Source organism: Lithobates pipiens, unplaced genomic scaffold (assembly GCF_037356315.1).
Source record: "Lithobates pipiens isolate NorthernLeopardFrog02 unplaced genomic scaffold, aLitPip1_a1.2 Scaffold_10, whole genome shotgun sequence".
Lineage (NCBI taxonomy): Eukaryota > Metazoa > Chordata > Amphibia > Anura > Ranidae > Lithobates > Lithobates pipiens.
Genome location: NW_027507686.1, coordinates 210,265,958 through 210,287,336, shown reverse-complemented (window position 1 = coordinate 210,287,336; position 21,379 = coordinate 210,265,958). Strand labels below are relative to the sequence as shown.

The 21,379-nt window shown below is 43.1% G+C and overlaps 1 protein-coding gene across 1 annotated transcript in view; it reads right to left on the bottom strand.

Moving 5' to 3' along the window:
* Positions 1-21,379, bottom strand: part of HIPK3 (homeodomain interacting protein kinase 3) — a 147,668-nt gene that overhangs the window by 112,958 nt on the left and 13,331 nt on the right. Inside the window, exon 2 of the mRNA XM_077460905.1 lies at positions 6,065-7,166. Within this exon, the coding sequence (XP_077317031.1) occupies positions 6,065-7,166 (1,102 nt within the window). The remainder of the gene's footprint in view (positions 1-6,064; positions 7,167-21,379) is intronic.

The window sequence follows — 21,379 nt, the reverse complement described above, 5'->3', positions numbered from 1 at the left end:
TATACTCCTTGCAATGTACATCGATCATCCACAGGGGAATGTTATTTTCTTATTTTTTTTTCTTATTTAACAAAAGTGGAAAACCTGGTGAACCTGCCAAGAACACCCAAATTCTATGTCATATGACATGAGGCACTTTTGTGCAGGAGGCCTGACTAGGATTGTAATACCTGCATACTTGTTCTAAATTAGTGTAATAATCTAAAGGTCAGCAAAACAGCCAGATGAATAGCATTAGTTCAGGTTAACAATGGCAGTGTACCTACCCTATAAATCGCGCAAGCGTTTTTTTTGTTTTTCCTAAGACATGCATATGCCATATATATTTGTAGAGACCTTTATAAATTTACTTTTGTTTGCATGATTACACAATAAAAGTTGCAAGTCGACAAACCACTTAGGTACTGGTTCACACTACAGCAACTTGGGATCCGACTTGTCACACCTCAAGTCACCCCAAGTCGCTGGACATAAGAAATTTAATTGAAGTAAATTAGAGCTGTCTTAATGTACACTACGGAACTCGCTCCGACTTCAGAGGCAACTTCAAGGCGACTTCTAGCAGATTTGTACCCATAGATTTCAATGGAAGTTACCTCCAAGTCGTATCCTTATCTTAATTGATGTGATTTGGAACCGACATTACAGGAAGATTACCCAGGAATTCCCTGAAGTTGCCTCAAAGTTGCATAAAGTGGTTTTGCAATCATCCTTCTCAGGTCCCTCTTCGGCACTTCTGGCCCCTCCCTCCTGTCGAGTGCCCCCAGAGCAAGCAGCTTGCTCCGGGGGTACTCAAGTCGCAGCTCCACATGTCCATTCAGACACAGAGCTTTGGCTCTCCTGATTGGCTGAGACACAGCAATCAGTTAGCCAATCAGGAGGGACAGTCCTGCGCTCATGCACACTGCTGAATAGAGTTGAAGGGGGGGGGGGGCTGATACACACAGAAGGCTAATTATCTTAATGCAGAAAATGCATTAAAGCATCATTGATCCTGTTCTCTTAAAGCATGAATAACAGCACAGTGCTTGTGTTGTGTCATTTGGCCCACTGTATCAACTAAAACACCTGGCTGATCCTGCCTGCGTGCCCCCCCCCCCGTAAACTGACCACGGTTTATAATGGCTGCTGAGCCCTGATACTGTGGTCAGTTTACATTCCTCCATCAGCCACAGTTCTCTGAAAATATAAAGCTTGTAAATTGTTGCCTTTTAGAGCTATGCAGATTTCTGTGGGTCATGGATAATGTCAAAAACATGCGGTTTTCAAGTTTATCTGGGTAAAGTTAATCAGACATTATTACTGTGTGTCTTGTAAATGCTAAAGCAATTTTCTCTAATAGGGAAAACAATCATTGGTTCCACATCATAGCCAAAGCCTGCATGTGTTCTCATGTACCTGCATTAAAGCAGTTCTGCACCTTAAAAAAAAATATTAAAAGCAAGCAGCTACAAATATTGTAGCTGCTGACTTTTAATAAATGGACACTTACCTGTCCCAGGGTCCAGCGATGTCGGCGGCAGATGACGAGCGATCGCTCATCTCTTTGATGCCCCCGCTGCCATCCTCTGTCAGGGAATCGGGAAGTGAAGCGTCGCGGCTTCACTGCCGGGTTCCCTACTGCGCATACACGAGTCGCGCTGCGCATCTCTGCTGGCCCCCGCTGTGTCCTGGGAACTGTGTGTTTCCCAGAACACAATGGGGGGGGGGGGGGGGGCATCTGCGGCGGTCTGTCCTGGAAGTGGGTGCAGATACCTGGATTATCCAGTTAACTGCACCCCCCCTCCCCCCTGAAAGGTGCCGATTGTGGCACCGGAGGGGGGAGGGATCAAATGAGCGGAACTTCCCCTTTAGGGTGGAGAACCACTTTAAGAAGTGTTTTGTCAATCCATAGCAACCAGATTCCCACTTTTATTCCCTAACCTACACTAGAAACATAGCACAAAAATTTTAATTGGTTCCTATAGGTTGCCCAGGAGCAAACAGACAGTTTTAGGACTCCAGAAAAAAAAAAATATGTTCATCCATGTACGATGAGAAAAACTACAGAACGCTCGGTACTACCTAAACCAGCCTTTCTCAACCTTTTCAACACTGAGGAACCCTTGATGTAACATTCTAGTCTCAGGGAACCCCTACTAAAAATTACTATATCTACAACTCATGATACATTAGTGTGATGGTCAGTGGGAACAATGCTCCTTACACTTGTGGACACTGGAAGTAATTAGCCCTTAAAGATAACTAAAAATATCAATGGTGGCAGTGGGAACTTAGCTGAGAGGCAGAAACTGCTAATTTCTCAAGGAAGCCCCAGCAACCACTGGAGGAACCCTGGTTGAGAAGCCCTGACCTAAACTGTTAAAAATGACCGAGTACCTAAATCCTGAGATGTATTCTGAACAGCAAAAAAAACAGTCAATTACTGCATTACAAACTAATATTAATTAATACTTAAGAGCCAAACAGGATTATCATATGTAAATAAGTCATAGGAAGCCATGTGCTCAGAAACACTCTGAATTGTGCTGGTCTTTGGTTACATAATTGAATTAGTTTGCAGCTATGACTCTCCTCTACCACAAGGGGAGAACCGACAATGTACTAGCACATTTAGAAACACTAAAAAATTGAAGCTAAACTAAAAAAAAAAAAAAAAAAAAAAAAAAAAAGGCTAAAATAAAAAACAAAATGTAGCCATCACATCAAAGAATTGGTAAGCTGCAATATAATAAATGTTGCTTTTGTGTTTAATATCACTTTAAGGGAATACCTTTGCATTTTTTTCTTTACACATAAGCCATTTACCTACAAATATACTTATCCTTTAAAGAGGAAGTAAACCCTGATGGGTTTTACTTCCGCTTTGTTTCCCTGCAAAGATAAAGCATAATGCGTGATGTCACTCCCGCGCATGCGCGCAGATGCCGTCTTTAATAGCATCACCAGAGCTAGAAACGTCACAGCGTGCCGTTTCTAACTCCGGCGCATGCGCTGAAGACATCGCCTTGTGGCAATTTGCAAATATCTCCTAGACCGTGCAGGTCTGGGAGATATTTCAAGCACCTACAGGTAAGCCTTAATCTAGACTTACCTGTAGGTTAAAGTGATTGTAAAGGGTTTACAACTACTTTAATGCACAGTGATCCAGAAGCTCTGGCTCCCCTGTGTCAGTTGCTGCAGGGGAGAGGAGGGAGCACTGATAGAAGAGGGGCAATTAGCAGACCTCCAACTGTTGCAAAACTACAAGTCCCATCATGCCTCTGCCTCTGGGTGTCATGCTTGTGGCTGTCAGAGTCTTGCTATGACTCATGGGAATTGTAGTTCTGCAACAGTTGGAGGTCCGCTAATTGCATATCTCTGTGATAGAGGATGCAGCGAGACTGCCCGTAAGCTGGAACCATCAGAGGGAGGAGGGTACTAACTTCTGGGGAGTCGGGTATCAGGCAAATAAAGGTCCTTTTTATTGGTACCCTAGATATAAATATGGCATTAGAGGTTTACAGAAGGAGGCAAGTATCACTGGGGTCATTTAAAATCCACGGCACATAAGAACATTGAAACCTGCCAACTTACACATTGAGGAGCAGGGAGTGTGAACCACAATAATGGTGAAGCAGAAGTACAAATATTATTGCAGGTAAAAGTAAAATAAATGTTTATTTAGTTGGGGCCCATTTTTAAGTATTTTAAAGCAGAAAAGCTACAGAAATCACAAAAAACATAGCCGATTTCAAGAAGACCCTATGAAGATTATGGTGTGTCATGGTCCTAGTAATAAATTACTCAAACACCGAAATGCGAGTGTGACTAAGCCTTGGATAGGAAGCATAAGCCATGATACAGGGAGGCAGAATTTGTTATTTCCAGCAATGGATTACAGAATTGATTATTTATGGAAATGATCGCTCTCATTTCTCAGCAGTTTACAACCATGATTCACTTCAGTTAAAAGCTCATCTCTAGGCAAGCAGCTAAATATACCAACTGATTAGTTAAATGGGAGCTGCTTTATCTGACTTGCAATGCTGTGCAGACAGTACTACAGACCTCTGCCACACAACACAATCAGATCCAAAATAAGCTCCATCAAACAGGGCTAAGTATTATCTGAATTTCAAGGTTTGGGTTTAGATAAAGCCTTAATGTACTCAAATTTCAAATTCCCCACCCAAGTGCCCATCTACCTCCCTCCAACAGCTCTGGTTTACACTCAAACGCTCCACATTCTCCCTGCAGTCCATCGTTGTGTATTAACCTCCCAAAGACTCAAATTATACCATACAGGTACAGTGTATTAGGCCGGGATCACACTAATGCATATTTCATGTGGGTTTCCCGGAATCCAATTTGCATAGCAGGAGATTGTACCTGGCTCCCACATCTAAGCAGTAGCTCCGGTGGGAATTGCACAGGAGTCCTGTGCATCTTATGGTCAGTTTCAGGTCCAAACTCAGACAAAAACTTGGGCTGAAATCGGATCTGATATAGGGACGCACCAGACTCCTGCTGTCAGCCGGAGCGTGCTGCTGTGTGAACCCAGTCTTAAAGTCTATTGGAAGGTCTGGCCTATGGAAAGCCTAGATGTACGCACTGCGAGGAGGAGGCTGTCACAATTAGAGAGAGGTGAGTGGACCACTTAGGTAGGTAGGTATGGACTGTGCATTTTTCATCTGAACTTTTCCTTTAAAACAAGAAACCTTTTTTTGGTAGCATCTGGAATACATAAGGGACAAAACGTTTTGTTTCACACCAGCTGGAACGTTTTCCCCTCTATAGAAATTACACTACAGCTTAAGGATTTACACAACGGTGACTCCTAGTTGCTGCAATGCTGGGAATTCAGGAAATCACGCGACGCTTCCAGCAGTCTTGTGATAAGCTGGAAATCAAGACTTCCTCTCTGTGTAAACCATAGTTGTTACAGAAGACACCCTGGAATCGACACATCAAGCACAAATGGGTGAAAAAAAAAAATACTACATCAATAGATCTAATCAGGGACATACCTATTTCAGAAAAATAAAACGAAAGCACTTCATTGATAAATGAATGAACAGTGGCAACTGTGGTATTTAAAAGTTTTTTTTAACTGCATAGCCTAGGGGGCAAGTATAGTAGAGCCAGCCATAAACTGTTCGAATCTGGTTCTGGTTCATCTGGGACCAGCTGAGAATACAACCATGTATAGGCAGGCTGGTTGTACCCAAGTTGTTCGATCAACTTGGGTAAATTCCACCTGCTCATACATAGTTTGAATTTCGGCAGGAACCTGGTAAACTGGGTAAGAATTGAACCACGTATAAGCAAGCTGATTGCACCAAAGTTGATCGATCAACTTGAGTACAACTAGCCTGCTGGATATTTCATGCGATTATTGCCAGCAGCTATTGTTTGCTCTCCTGGCAGGGACGGTTCGCCCCACCTGGAGAATACAAAAGCTTCATGGGAGGGATTCCCCTATCAACATGGGGAATGTTGATGGTGGAATCTAGTGATTTTCTTTCCTGCAAACCATGGTTGAAGGAAAGAAAATTGCAGCATCTATGGCCAGCTTTAGGGCTCACTCAGATAGCAAATTAGTTCCATCCTCTGAGCAGAGCCGCTGGCAGATGCGTGTGCATCCACCTGCAAGCTGTGTTGTAAGCAGCCCATAGAAGTGGCTGCACAAGCAGGCGGAACAGGCGCATGGATCCAAATGCAGAGCCTCTTGGTGGACTACACCTTATAAATACATATTTGAGCATAAACATGAGACTGCAATAAAAATATATTGTAAGGCTAGACTTAGAAAAATGTACAGCAAAGCAGTCATTACAAAAACGCCCCACTGGCTTTGATGCTAGCTCTGATAAATCATAGGTTTTAAATGTCAACTTATTGAGTTCCTGAGCCCAAACATCTTAAGTCTATAATAAACAAATGTCAAATTTCAAGATAAAAAAAAGCCAGAAAATTATAAAAAATAAAAATCAGATATGATCAACCCACAGGAAAACGAGTCAGTAAATGTGACATTTAACTATGTACAGAGTAAACTAGAAATTACATGGGCAATTCTTACCTGTAGTAGCGAGACTGCAAATACGTTGAGCAAACAGTCTTTGATATATGGCTAGCAGAGCCAAAGTCTATTACTTTCACCCTGTACGGCTGTCTTACAGGATCCACCAGCATGATGTTTTCAGGTTTGAGGTCAGCGTGAATTAAACCAAGACTTTTCAGCTTTTTCAGTGCAGTAGCCACCTGCTGTAGGATGGCCCGTATAACTTTCAAGGGCAGGGGGCTAAATTTGTTTTGCTTTAAGAAGTCATATAAGTTCTGTTCCAACATCTCAAAAACCAAGCAGGTGTGGTTCCGATGCTGGAAACACTCGTACGCACGCACAAAGTTAAACTCATCTGCGTTCTCGTTGCTCAGCCTGGCAAGGATGCCCACCTCTATCTGCCCTTGGCGTGCATAAGAAGGATGGTTTTTTAAAATCTTGACCGCCACAACTTCATTTGTCCCCCTTTTCCAGCACTTAACTACCTGTCCAAAGGTTCCCCTACCCAAAAAATCAAGTACTTCATAAGTATTTTTAACTGAGCACAACACCTCATGCTGTACCAACTGATAGTCTCCATCCACGTTAGCTCCGTTCGGTTTAGACGCTCCTGTGGTTGCCACAACAGTTACTGGGTTTGCTGCATTGCCTGGCAGCATAGCAGGCAGCACGGACAACTCCTCAACAATTTGCATGGTGCCACCTTGGTTTTCCAAATCTTCACTCTTACGCTTCAACCCACATCGCTGATGTGTGTCCAGCAAATCTGAAGCACAATCCGGTGATCCAACTATGGGTGTCTCTTTTGGATCTGGCTGCGCCCGCGCTGCTGGGTCCCCTGGAGCACCTGCGTTGGTTTTTACTGCGACTGTGCTGGTCTGGGAAGCCGCAGTCTGCTGGCGAGGTCTGTCGAATTGGTTTTTCGTCTGCAACGGAGCCCTGCTCTTGTTGTTTGGATGTGCAAATCCAAGGTTTCTAGCATTCAGGTCGGTGCGTGGATAGCTCCTCTTGCTGTACACACAACTGCTTGGTTCAACTTTCAGTTTCTTTACACTACAAAAGGCACTTGACTGAGTTTGATAAACATATGGTGGGTATACCAAAACTTGTGAGGCCATACCTGCAAATAGAGTAAAAAGACAGATATTAGTATTGCAAATGTTCACTCCACATGATGAGCATTTTCTTCAATACACAACAACAGCAGACTGAATGTGTTAATCCAGACTTTATTTTGGCTAGTTAAGGACTTAAGTTCTTATGAATCAACCCAAGGCATTCCCAAGTCAACTGGGAGATACAAAACCTTCATTCTGGGTCCTCCATCGTACCCTACCCTGAGGTCTCCACCAAATTACACATACTTGAGACATTTCCAAAAATGGAGCCTGGGGGGGGGGGGGGGAGACTATGGACTACGTAAGGATTTACGCTACAGCTGTCTCCCAATAGACAGATATGGGAACTTACAAACTACACCTTTTAGCCTACTAACCAGCTATAAGGCAAAACAAACCCAAACCTTGCATGCACTGTTATAATAATTTGCATTATCAACAAAACAAGCCTTAAAGTACCACCTTTACGCTATGAGACCTGACCCTGAGGAATTTTGATGTTAAGTGAACGTGGAGTAAGTAAAACCACAAAGTTAAAGTGGTATTAAAGCTGCTTTTCCTTTTTTTTTTTTTATAAATAACAAATACGTTATGCTTACCTGCTCTGTGTAGTAATTTTGCACAGAGCAGTGCCAATCCTCTTCTTTTTGGGTCCCCTGACATCACTCCTGGCTCCTCCCTCTCAAGCAGTGACTCAAGAGAAAGACGCTTGCCACAGGGGCACTGCCGAATGCTCGCTTCCGATCTGCAGCACCCATAAGACACAGAGCCGTGGATCACCCCTCCCTCCTTCTCCTCATTGCCTCACTGGCTAAGATTGACAGCAGTGGGCACCAATGGGCTCCCGCAGTTTTCTCGGCCAATAAGGGAAAGTCTCAGAACAGCCGATGCTATCATGAGCATGAATGGATTGGAGGGAGCTCAGGTAAGGATGGTGTGGGGGATGTAGGGGTGCTGCACACAGAAGTTTTTTTTTATCTTAATGCACAAAATGCATGAAGGTAAAAAAACCTCCAGCCTTTAGAACCAAATTAATTTCTAAGAATATGCAGTGCTATCAAAAACCAATTGGTCAGTAGAAAAAGCTCTCTAAAGCCCAATCCCACTCCTCATGTATGCAGCTGCTGGTAAACGGGCGTTTAGAAGCAGTTGGGAGTTTTTTTCAGTTGCTCGCCTCTATGTTATCTTATCAGTACATGTACACAGGGTCATTGAGTTTAGGCAGTTGAGTTTAGAAGCATTTTTTGAAAAGCAAAGAAAAATTATGCGTTCAGGGCGGATGTTCAGAGACATTAGAAAACGCCAAATGCCTGCAACAGCTTGTAAAACACGGTAACTTGCGCTTCATTTACAGGCGCTTTTAATGGAGATACATTTTTGACTATTTGCAATGCAAAAAACGCTTCTAAAATGCAAAACGCGGCTTGTTAACACGGCACATAGGACGTTTTTAAATGTCAGTTACTATCCGTCATGTTACATCATTAAAAGAGAGGTTTTAAAACATCTTGTGTACATGTCACCGCAGCACATAAATCCATTGGAATATTTCTCCTCTATTTCTGTTCCAGTTATAAAATAAAAATGGTGGTCTTTGTAAAAATTGAAGCAATTATAAATATGGGGGGGTTAATATCTTCAGTGGGCACACAGAAGGAAATCAAGACGCAAACTCTTCCACGCACCATCCAAAGCTTTACAAAAAAAGTTTTGGCTTTAGATTCATTAAACTCCATTTATGTACTGAAACCTTGGTTTCCTACTCATGCTGGAGCCACAAAAGGGCCCCAACTTTTTGCCAGCCTGCAGCAAGATAAAGGCACCATGGCATCCTAAGAATAAATAGAGGTGAATAAGAGTTAGCCACAGTTCACCCACACTTGATTAAAGTGGATGTAAACCCTCTCCTATACCCAGTGAAGTGAACAGCCTCAGATGCTACACAGGAATGAAACAGACCTCCCTACATAGGTTTTACATGTATATCTGCGGTCTTCAGCTTAATATATTCTTAGAATTTTTACTTCCTCATTCAGGTGAATGTGTGGAGTCTGGGCACACACTATGTGACAGCTCATTGGAAGAAAGGCACCCCCCCCCCCCCCCTCCACATAGGCAGAAGAGCAAATTTACTTTCAGAGCTGTGCTGTGACAAGCTCTCTGCTATTCTTCCATCTTGGAGAAAAGAACAATGAAACAGTAGAAATTCATGGGTCTTAGGGCTTTGGAGAGAGATAAGAAAACACTACAGGTATATGAGCCCAAGTCAAATTTAATGAATCGGGTTTACATCCACTTTAACTTGTTTTAGTTGGAATGTTGGCGTTTTGAAGGGAGATTTTTTTTATTTATTTTTTTTTAGCGTTTCAACCAAGGTTTCTTCAGGGGTACCCTGGCAAAATACCAAAAAATTGCCTACAAACTGTATGTAAGCTAGATTGGTAGATCAAACCTTTCCTTTTAGTTACACAAAGTCACAGGTTTTCATTATGTACCATCACAACCTTCCAGCCGCTTGTATCCTAACAACCAATGACATCAATGGTTGACAAGGATGGCATCAGGTGCCTGCACAGCATCCTCATTTATCTCTCCCCTGCCCCTCTATGTCACCACCGGGGTCACAATGGCTGAGTGAGGGAGAGAAACGTTGGAATACCAGTCAATACCAGTGTTCAAAGGTGCAATTACTTTGGAAGAATAAATCACATTGGGTGCCCTACCTTTTTGTTTTTGGTTTTTTAGAATGGGGTGCCTCTAAATTGTGCATCAATGAAAAAAAGGTTGGGAAACACTGCTTTAAAGGGTTACTATGGCATTAAGCTTAAACCTGACCCCCCACTCTAAACCCTATTCTATCTACCCTAGGGAAGGAAGATGTCCATATTTGCCTAGTCTGAGAGCAATCTGGTCCGGATACATGATCTCTAGCAGCCAGCTTCAGTGAAAAAGGAGAGATCAATGACAATGGTTGCAGTGCCTGGGCGCTTAAGTCACCCATAGACTTTCTACATGGCATCCTTTGTCAGCTGTCCCTCCTCACCGAATCTGCCGCTGACAGCCGATCATGCGACTGGCCTTGATAACTCTCGTGAACAGGTAAGTATACATATCATCCTTTCACAGGGAAGATAGAATAGGATTTAGAAGGTGGGTGGGAGCAGATTTAAAGAAGTCCACCCTAACACTAAAATCCCTGCATCTACAGACATCCACAATCTAATAGTAATCTAACCCTGTAAAGAAGAAATCGGTATACATACCTTTTCTGAAGCTGATCCAGCATTGAGCTGTCATCTGCAGCTTCACTGTGGAGGCGGGTGCAGAGGAAACAGTCGACAACCAAAGCCCCATAGTAACTTTATGGGTAACGTCACGCCCTGTTCATTTTAGGGCTGTTTCCTCTGCAGAGCTTCTCGCCGCTGGAGACTGGACCAGATCGGCTTAAAGACAGGTATGTATACCGATTTCTTCTTTACAGGGCTAGATAGGTTAGAGTTAGATCGTGGATATCTATAGTTGTAGGGATTTTAGTGTAATGGCCCGTACACACACACACACACAAACCATCCGAGAAAATTTTTCATGTTTGTCTGATCAGATGAACGGTCATGATTGGCCTTCAAAAAGCTCTGTGCCAACAATCCGATTTATACGATCTCTTCGAAAGCAGTATTTTTCATTCGATTTTCGGATCTTATGTATGGGCCATTAGGGTGGACTTCTACTTTAAAACTTAGTTACGAATAGCCTGGACTAGTAAAGGACTGTTACAATAAAGTAGCCGGTAGCACAATCTTATCAGTCCATAATATCACAGTTATTGCACACAAGTAGAAGTTTTTTCATGTTTGTCACAGTGTTTGTACAAGTCAGGACAACGTGCGCACACTGAAAGTTATACTGTAACCAGAGAAAAACTAACAGTTTCCTCTAGCTAGCAGAATATTTTCCACCATACTTCACAGAACTGATGCAGAGAAATATTAACCGTGACTTTCCTGGAAGCAACACTGCGTGTTCGTTATGCAAGTTCAGCCAGAAAACATGTGACTTAGCACCTCAGGCTTCCATACTTCAAGGTCCACTAAAGCACTTTTTGCCTGTAATAAATCGGCACACAATTAGATCCTTGATTTTACAAAACAGCCTGAAAATTTTAATTTAGAAGCCAACTGAACCCTTCCTGTCCCTGCCTACAATTTGAATACAGACAGTTTTAATCCTGCCTATGCAATGGTTTCCGCTCCTAAACAATCCTTCCTCTTAAGAGATGCACTGGCATCCAACTGAGGTATGCACACACAATCCTGCAACTCTCAGACACCAACAATGCCAATAAATCCATAAACACAAACATTCCACTCAACTCAACATTCTAGTTAATGGTGGAAACTTACTGTAATACTGGACAAAGCTGTGCATTTGGCATCTCTGAATAAAACCACATTCAGAAAGCCATCATCCTACAAAACAACATACCCGTTACAAAGTCTTCATAAAAACTTCAAACCAACGGCTGGCAAAACACCTTATCAGTATGCACAGACACACGTCTGCTTGATAATAATAGCACTTACAGCATAGAAGACAGAGCCCTTACATACAAGAGCCAAATATAGCTTTGCATAGAGGGATGATAGATATACAAAATGCTAATAAGCTGATAGTGCCACCATTGGAAATAAATTGATAAGAAAAAAGCAGCTGATACATAAGGGGGTTTATTTACTAAAGCTGAAGGGTGCAAAATCAGGCCCAGTTCTGCATAGAAACCAATCAGCTTTCAGGTTGTATTGCCAAAGCTTAATTTAACAACCTGAGGTGGTTAGAAGCAGATTGGCTACCATGCACAGCTACACCAGATTCTGAGTGCTCCAGGTTTAGTAAATCTATCCCAAGATGTCCTTGGTAATGCAAATGAGTAAGCAAGTTATGATTTTAAAAGCGGAGGTCCGCCAACATTTATTTTTAGAGTGAGCAGCTGGACTTCAGTCTATGCCCAGAAGTGGGTGCAAATACCTGTAATATACCAGGTATCTGCACCCCCATCCCCCCTGAACGGTGCTAAATGTGACACCGGAGGGGGGTAGGGTTACGAAAAGTGGAGGTTCCATTTCCGTGCGAACCTCCGCTTTAAAGCATAGGTTACTTTCCTACTATCAAACCCATTTTTCATTCACAAAATGCACAAGCTAATGGCTGTGTACGCTAGCATCAAATGCAGGAGTTTCATTTTCATTTTGTGAAGCTCCACAAATGCCCGTCAATATGATGTGCATTGCAGCAGCCAGGGTTGTTCACATGGTAGCGTTTGAATCACTTAGCTTTGTGTTGTGCCAAAATTGATCCGATATACTGTTTGGTTGGCTTCACGGCTCCCCAAACACTTCCATAGACGTCAATGTAAAGGCGCTGAAAACGCGCCACAAATACCTCCAAGGCATTTACAGGGTTCAGTAAACGCTACAAGAATGCATACAAGAGAAAACCAACACAGGCATCTGTAAAATATTATTTAATGCAGCGCAAATTATTTAACTGCGTCAGAAACGCTAAACCTGTGTGGATGGAGGAATCTACACTGTAGACCATTATATTTAAGCAGCTACAGAACCCGCGGGTGCTTGAATGCCTAACCAGTAACCAATGAAGTTATGAGATACATACCTGCAGCAAACAAAAAAGAAAAATTCCCAGCTCAACTTACCAACCTAGGTGGCAGGTTATAAAGCTGGGAATTTTTTCTTTGTTAATTGACATGTGTTGCCCCCTTCCATGTCCTCCTTGCTGTTACTTTAACAGAGCTCCAGCCTGGGGGAAAAAAAATTAAAGTCAGTAGCTACAAATACTGTAGCTGCTGACTTTTAATATAAGGACACTTACCTGTCCAGGGAGCCCGCAATGTTGGCACTCAAAGCCGATTCGTCCATCGGCTCCAGGTGCCGGCACCCACATCTTCACTAAGGGAAACAGGAGGTAAAGCCTTGGTGTAAGGAGGAGGAGCCAGAAATTGCATAGGTCGCCGCACAACGATTGGAGTAATCTTACCCTTAAGTGGGAGCAGGTACCCAATTTTGACAGATGCCAAAATGTGCCAAAATGTGGCAGGACTGGGGGGAGGTAGCAAATAAGCAGAGCATTATATTATATGGACAGTATAAAAAAAAAAGCCAGTAATGTTAGCTGTAGAAAGCTGTAGTTGAGTTTTTCAGCATTTTTTAAGCAAAACTATACTCCCATAAAAGCTTAAAGTGGTTGTAAACCCTTACAACACACTTTGACCTACAGGTAAGCCTAGATAAGGGCTTACCTGTAGGTCCAAGAAATATCTCCTAAACCTACACGGTTTAGGAGATATTTGCTGAAAGACAGGCACTGCTGTCTACGGCGCATGTGCTGTAGACAGCAGCGTGCAGGCGCACTGAGCGCGGCATCGTCAATGCCGAAGATGCTGCGCGTGTCGGCTCCCGTGCGCATGCGCGGGAGTGACGTCACTGCGGCTTCGCCGAATTACAGCGGTGGAGCAGAGACCCACTGAGAAGATGGATGCGCCGGACTACAGGGGACAGCGGTGACATCGCTGGCTCCTGTGTCAGGTAAGTGACACATAATGGGCTACTATGCGATGCATAGTAGTCCATTATTCTTTGCCTTTGCAGGGAATTAAAGAGGAAGTAAACTCATCAGGGTTTACTTCCTCTTTAAGGCTCAAAAATGCTATAAACATAAACTGTTTACTTTTGCTGTACTTTGTGATATGTGAAGAATTTATTTTTCTGGCTTGTAAAATTACTAGGCCCACTACAAAATTGGATGGCATGGAAATTCTTGACCTGGTTAAATGATCACATGACTCTGTTAGCTCATAAAGAGTATGAGGGTTAGCACAGTTATGGATAAGTGGGTCAGCATTAATTTATGACTGAGATCTGTGCACAACAAACCAGTATTTAGGAAGCGTACCTTGCACAGTGATTGCTAATCCCAGTATGACTGGTTCCGTTACATGTTAGTGTAAAGTCATAAATTATTTATGTTGATTTACTCAAAGCAGGCATGGAGTAGGGTTGAACAAATCTCAAGAGAAAATCGGGGCAGAATGCCTAAAAAAAAAAAAAAGTTTTTATAGCAGCTACCACCATTAATCATCGGTGATGGTCACCATTCATTGTTTTAGACTCCTTTCACACTGAGGCGCTTCACAGGCACTATAAAATAGCTCCTGCAAATCGCCTCTCCTGTCGCTCCAGTGTGAAAGCCTGAGCGTTCACATATGCTGCTGCTGCATTTTACAGCATGGGGTCCAGGCGTCCCGGTTCTCTGACTCATGTGCGAATCAGCTCCGAATTTGCACCTGAATCGGAAACCAAAGAAGCACATGACCCTTTTTAAAATGCGAACCACGGCTGCCCCGGAGCTGTGTGAACCGGCTCCATTGAGAGTCGGCCACACTCGCATGTTATTCTCACAAATTCTCATATGGGTGAGCCCTTCCTTAATATCACTTTAATTATTATGCTACAAAAATTACTATGTGCTGTAAATTGCTTCAGGCATTGTTGCGGTTCCTTCTTGTTGGAGGCTGCCATTTTGCTGAAGCCCAGAGCACCAGTAAATCTTTTGGCTGTCAAGTAATTGGCCTCTACATTTCTGGCACAGTGCTGAAAAATAGAGCGCAACTGAGAATGTGTAGAGAGCCTATGACTGGATTACAAAAGTATAGGTGCTTATTTTTAATGATTAGAGATCATAATAAATTATAGATAGATATATTGTGGCAGATCATTGCCCTGCCAGGGTCTAGAAGGAGGTTGTGACCCAGAATTCTCAACGGGCCGAGTTGAGGGGTTCCAGGGAGCTTGTAACATGAAGCGGAAACTGGTCATTCAGTTTCTTCAGCGTTTTGCAAAGCTCACTTTGGGACCTGAAGCTCAGGGATTCCTGAGAGATCCGGGTGGGATGAAATCCCCAGTCCTGGGTCCTGATTTTGAGAACAGCCAGCATACTGATTGGTCAGGTGTGTGCTGGGCTTTTAGTAGTAACCCGACTATGGTTCTGGGCTCCACCTCGGGCAGATAGGAAGTCTGAATACCAGTAGTCAGGAGGGCTCCACGCGGGAGCCAGTGCAGCAAGAGGCTGCTAGTAAGTATGAGCTCCAGTGTGTTCGCATACTCCACATGCAGAGCCTGCAAAGAAGTCGGCACTGTGCTGTGCTAATCACAGGCAGCGAGACATTGTCCTGATGCGTGGCTACAGAGATCAGGCAATGTCTCACTGCCTGTGATTAGCACAGCGCCAACTTCCTGGTGGGCTCTGCACATGGAGTATGCGAACATGCCTGAGCTCATCCTTAGCTGCTAGCTATATGCACCAAGGTGGTTGGTGAAACAGTCTGTACAAGGCAGACAAGGGCCTGGAACGTAAGGCCAGAGCAGCAGTGCTGCAAGTGAGAGCCAACAAGGCCGAATGTTATTTTGTTGATGGGAAATGGAATGCTGAAAAACGCCTGCGAGGGAAACCTATGTTTGTTTGCTGAACTTTCTTTTTAAAACAATGGGCAAAAAAACAGTTAGTAGTAGTGTCCTTAAAGCTCTACATTTGACGCTAGTCCATATAATATTATATTACTTCAAGCTGACCACACACTGTATGAATTTTTTTTTATAAAAATATATAAATTGTCGGCCAAAAAGGAGATACATCCAATCAGATTCAGCTGTTCTGGTATTTTGACAGCAGACAGTGGATAATGCATTGTATTGAGTAGATGGAGGAGTATGTGTATGACAATCTTTGGTCCACAAAGTAGATGCTTAAGCCCAGATGATGTCTGAACAAAGACAGCGTTGATCTTTTGATGCTTTCAATGGTACTGTGATCTCTTTGAGATGTAACAAAAGCACTCACCTAGTTTAATTATCAGTTTGTTTCTCTATCCCAATCTGTCCTGAGTAGAGCCGGGTTTTAAAGTGTATCTGAGAACATACAACTCTGGACTGTGTAACTTGTGGCCCATAGCTGATGAGAAATTACAAATCCCAGCATGCCTTGTCACCCAGGCCATATCTGATGTACGCAATGGCATTCAAACTGATATAAAACATCAATCTCCAAAACCAAGCTTACTGGAAGTACTGTAAAAGCAGACCATTAACATAGGCTCTTTGTGCACAAAGCATCACATGAATAATGATCTTCAAGAGTCAGAGCCATCATACTATACCTAGAGGGGAGGAAAACAGTCCCAAAAATAGGGAAACTGGATGAGAAACCGCACTTCTGACGTTATAATCAGTAACTGGGAAATCAAGGCCATGAAACCACATGATTTCATGCAAAGCGGCTAAAAACCATGAGAAAAATTGCAGGAAAGAAGAAAATGGGAATAATGTGAAGAGAAAGAGGAAATCACAGGCAACTCAAAGTAGTAAGAAATCCAAAACCAAAAATGTAATATATATTACAGCTTACCAATCATTAGATGTAGTGACTGCATTTGTTTTCTAATTTAGGACTTTTTCTCTTTGTTTTCATCTGATGATCTGGCCAGTAACACACCACCTGTATTAGTGTGCCACCACTCTGGAGGAAGGAGAACAGGGGCACAGTAGACAACAGCATTGTTAATCTAGGGCAAGGGGAGTGTTAGATGTACTGGCAAATTTAAATACACTAACAAATTGAAGCCAATCCCTAGTTCACACCGCACTTACACAAACCAATTAGCGGACCTCCAGCTGTTGCAGAACTACAAGTCCCATGAGGCATAGCAAGTCTCTGACAGCTACAAGCATGACACCCAGAGGCAGAAGAGGCATGATGGTACTTGAAGTTTTGCAACAGCTGGAGGTCCAGTAATTGCATATCCCTGGTCTAAAGGAATTGATCTGCCATGACACATGAATATGCAGCCACAACATGTGAGCATATCATTACAAGGTAAGTTAAACAAACAGCACAATAAATAGAACTACACTCACACCTAGTTTAAATAGCCCATTATGTGTCACTTACCTGACACAGGAGTCAGCGATGACCCTCTTCCATGAAGCGTCCGTCTTCCTTCTGGGCATCACTGCATCCAGCGCTGTGAGTGGCTGGAGCAGCGATGACGTCATTCCGGCACATGCGCGCGGGAGCCGTCAGTGACAGCATGCTAGCCTTCACTAAGGGCATGCTCAGTGAGCTTGCGCCGTTGTCTACAGTGCGCATGTGCCGTAGACATCGGTGCCCAGTTTTTGTGAAATATCTCCTTAACCATGTAGGTTAAGGAGATATTTCTTGCACCTACAGGTAAACCTTAATCTAGGCTTACCTGTAGGTTAAAGTGGTCCCAGAGGGTTTACAACCACTTTAATGGGACTGTCAGTGAGTCAGTAGTGGGTCAGAGGAGCTGCTGCGGGACAGAGATGACATTTACTCTTTAAAAACTGTGATTTAAATTAAGTCGATTTAAATTAAGCTTTTTCACTAGTGATTTAAAATCGACTTGATTTAAATCAAACCCATCCTGATATTAATGCCTATAGAAGAGCTACTTTAAAGCTGGTCTCCATGAATGCCCCCCCGGCCCACCAATTTACTTTGTGCCTATCTGGAGTTGTATGTGGTCAACCGTAGCCTAGAGACAGATTATTTAATGGTATGTTCGCAGGGCACAAGAACACAAGCAGGATTTGTTGTTTATACTCATGCTGCGTATCTAGTGTGCGTCAATCTCCGATAACCTAGCAACCAAAAACGAAAAGGAGGAGGAGTGTTCATTGCATCACTGAACTTAAATTCAGGCAAACTCTTGCTACAATTAACCAAGACTCTTTTAACTACCAATTAACCAATTAACACATGGAGCTAAAAAAAACAGCAAGATTTCTTGCAACTATTTCCATTCCATTTCCCAGCAGACTTATAATAAAGCACAGAGGAATGTCTTTGGCCTGCATATCTTGCTCATCCAGTGACAAGCCATGAAACATGCATGACAAACACTGCCTTTTAAAAGGCATGAATCATAACGTTAATGAAATCCCTGGTTAGGCTGATGGAATATTCAACATGTAAAATAATGAAAGGATAAAAGTGCTTTACTAGCCATCCCTTATCTCATCATTAAAGCACCATCTAATTCTAAGAGCAAACATTTTATAAAATTGCCGTTTACCACCCCTTTAGATGTGGTAGCTGCATTAGTTTTTCCCCCATTATTTTCACTCTGTGATCCTGCCAGTAACACATTTCCTGTCTTAGGAGAACAACACTCATTTAAATTACTGAGAGTGGAGCAGCAGCGTTCTCATCCTAGAACAAGACTACAGAACATCTCCTCTTCACGTCATCACAGCGTGGGGGAGGTGCAATGTAGTCCCAAGAGAAAACTGGGAACTAGGCTGATAGGAGTTCAGCACAGGCACATAATGTAACTCACAGGATTTCAAGCAGGTACAACAGGTATGTTTTGCACTTGTAGAGCAGATGTGTCCCATTTGGGAGATTTTCCTTCACTTTCTGTCCCATAACCAAACAGGACATGAGGGAAATCCTTGATTTGTCTCCAGGGACTCCAGGACTAGTGTCCTTATCGGAAGATTTCCCTATTCATGTCCTGGCCAGTTTCACAATCATTGATAACAGTAAACAGGACAAGTGGAGAGGGTGAAATCACTGGGGGACAGAAATCAGTGAAATCAGTAATAACCTGTTCTAATCCCTCTGCATTCTATAAAAAGTTTTGCCTTTAGTTATACTTAAAGCGGAGTTCCACCCAAAAATGGAACTTCCGCTTTAAGTGTTGGTGAACCCCTGACATTTGGCATGTCATTTTTTTTGGGGGGGGGGGGGGGGGTATCCAGTTCACAGGCACCCAGCTCCCACTTCCTCCACTGGAGCCAAAAGGAAGTTCACCTCTCTCCCCTCCCTGCTATCTTCTGAGACACGTCACAGGTCCCAGAAGATTGCCCAGCCAATCAGCGCGCAAAGCGGCTCGCACAGTGTACGTCTGGCTGTGAAGGCTTCGCGCGCCCGCATTGCTGGACTGTGGGACAGGTGAGGGTCCGATTAGTAAAAGTCAGCAGCTACACTTTTTGTAGCTGCTGACTTTTAAATGGTTGGAACACCGCTTTAAAAGGGCTCTTACACAAGACAATCGTGGCATAAGAAAGTTTTGTGCGGCTTTACAAGCATAAAGCCTAGCACACACTAGTAGGCTTTTTTCTTTTTTAAGTTGAAGAGCTTGGGTGGAGCCACTGTACTAACTATCCCATGTTAGTACAGTAATCTCCCCCGCTGAGCTATTGTGTTCTGACAGAGGGCTGCCTCTCGGCCATCAGCTGGCTGGCTTCTGTCAGACGGGCCAAATGTCGGCCAGTTTCTCTTGACCCAGCCGATGCCACCCAAATTTTCGGTCCATGTGTACAACCCTTAACCAGCCCCCATATTCACACGCACATTGGCAGTTTCGCACATACAGTATAGCTGCACACGGTTTCTGTATCAAAAGGTCAGCTGTGGCTACCAGAAGCCACAATAGGTTTATTTTATTCTGTACTACCCGTTGCAAGAGTCCTATAATTGTAGTATTCAAGCCGTCTCTGGCTTCTCATAAAAAGCAGCTGACCCAAAAGAAGCATGCAGCCAGTGAAGTTAGATGTCTGAAAATGTATAATGGTAAAGAAAAAAGGCATCTAAAGCAGGGTTCAAGTAAAAATCTATCTAAAAATAGCTTTCTATTTAAGATTCATTAATAATTTTGTTAATTCAGTGTGAAATGGAGCTTAGTTATGTAGCACAAGGCTGTATATTAAAATTTTTGGTAAACTCATTCAATGAATCCAATCTCTGCAAGCTGAGATAACATGCACTGCAGTGATGCATTCACAATTTCACAGTAACCATAAGATAAAACAAAGTTCAGGAATATTCCTTGATCCCACCATTTTGAAAATCTATGTACACTACAAACTGTACGATTGGTTCTGATATCGCTATTTAACTAACCTGGCAGCTTATTATTTAAAATAGGAAATCTTCATTTTGTTTGCAAATATTAAAGATTCTCCATTGAAACAGTGGGCACCTGGCCATGACAGCTTGAGTCTTCACGGCCGGGCACGCTCTCCCAGTGGACAGGCCCTCTTCTGGGACCTATCATGTGTCCCAGAAGATTGCCGAGAGGGAAGGACCGCCTCGGGGGAGAGGAGTCACCTAGGCGGCCCGTAGGCAGAAGCAGGAAGTGGGACAGGAAGTCCCACTCAAAACTAAGCACCCACCCCCCCAAAAAAATAAAAAATATGACATGCCAAATGTGGCATGCAAGGGGGCAAGGAGTGCTTAAAGCGGAAGTTCCACTTTTGGGTGGAATTCTGCTTTAAAGCGAATGGGACTGTCAGTGAGTCAACAGTGGATCAGACGAGGAGCCGCTGCAAGAAATGACAGTTGCTCTTTAAAACGTATGATTTAAATCGAGTTAATTTAAATCAAACCCACCCCGATCTAAAGTCGAAGTATCAGCATGAAATCCAGGCAACTAGCATTTTCACAATTTCTTACAGACATTGCTGGTGATTATCAATGAGCGTATTAGGAACCAGCCTAAATTTGATCAGTGTGTAGCCTTGTTATCACAACATTCTTCAATTGAAAAATCAAGGAAGATGGGAGGAAAAGTGTTCAACCAATTCAGGCACTATTTAGGTATTTTAACAGCCGGCAGCAATAGCTGCAGTAGAAGATTGGCCCATTCACACCGTTTAGGGTGGATGGAGCAATGTAAAGCTATTTCAAAAGCTTAGGCAAAGGGAAAGGGAAAAAAAATATAGACCTTCTGACACTATGCACTGGTCCCCCATGTGACAAGCACATCTGCATTGGACAGATCAGTGACCGATTACCACTATACTCAGTGGCTGAGAAGCACAGTGATAATCATCAAAATTATACCAATGACCATGGTGGCTCTAGCCAGAGAGCCACATGCCTGGACCATGTGATACGTAGGGGCAGGATATCCTGTGGACTTTCCAACGTTGAGATGGAAACCTAGGCTTGTGCATCCCTGTGTGTAGGGCACAAAAGACCCAAGCTAATAATCTTAAAGATAAGCTGATTGGGCAGGTTAGAAAACCCACACCCAGTCCCATTACCATAAACAAGAACCTCTTCCTGAATGCATAGAGACATTTGGATCATGCTTGCAATGGCTTCATCATGAGTTTGG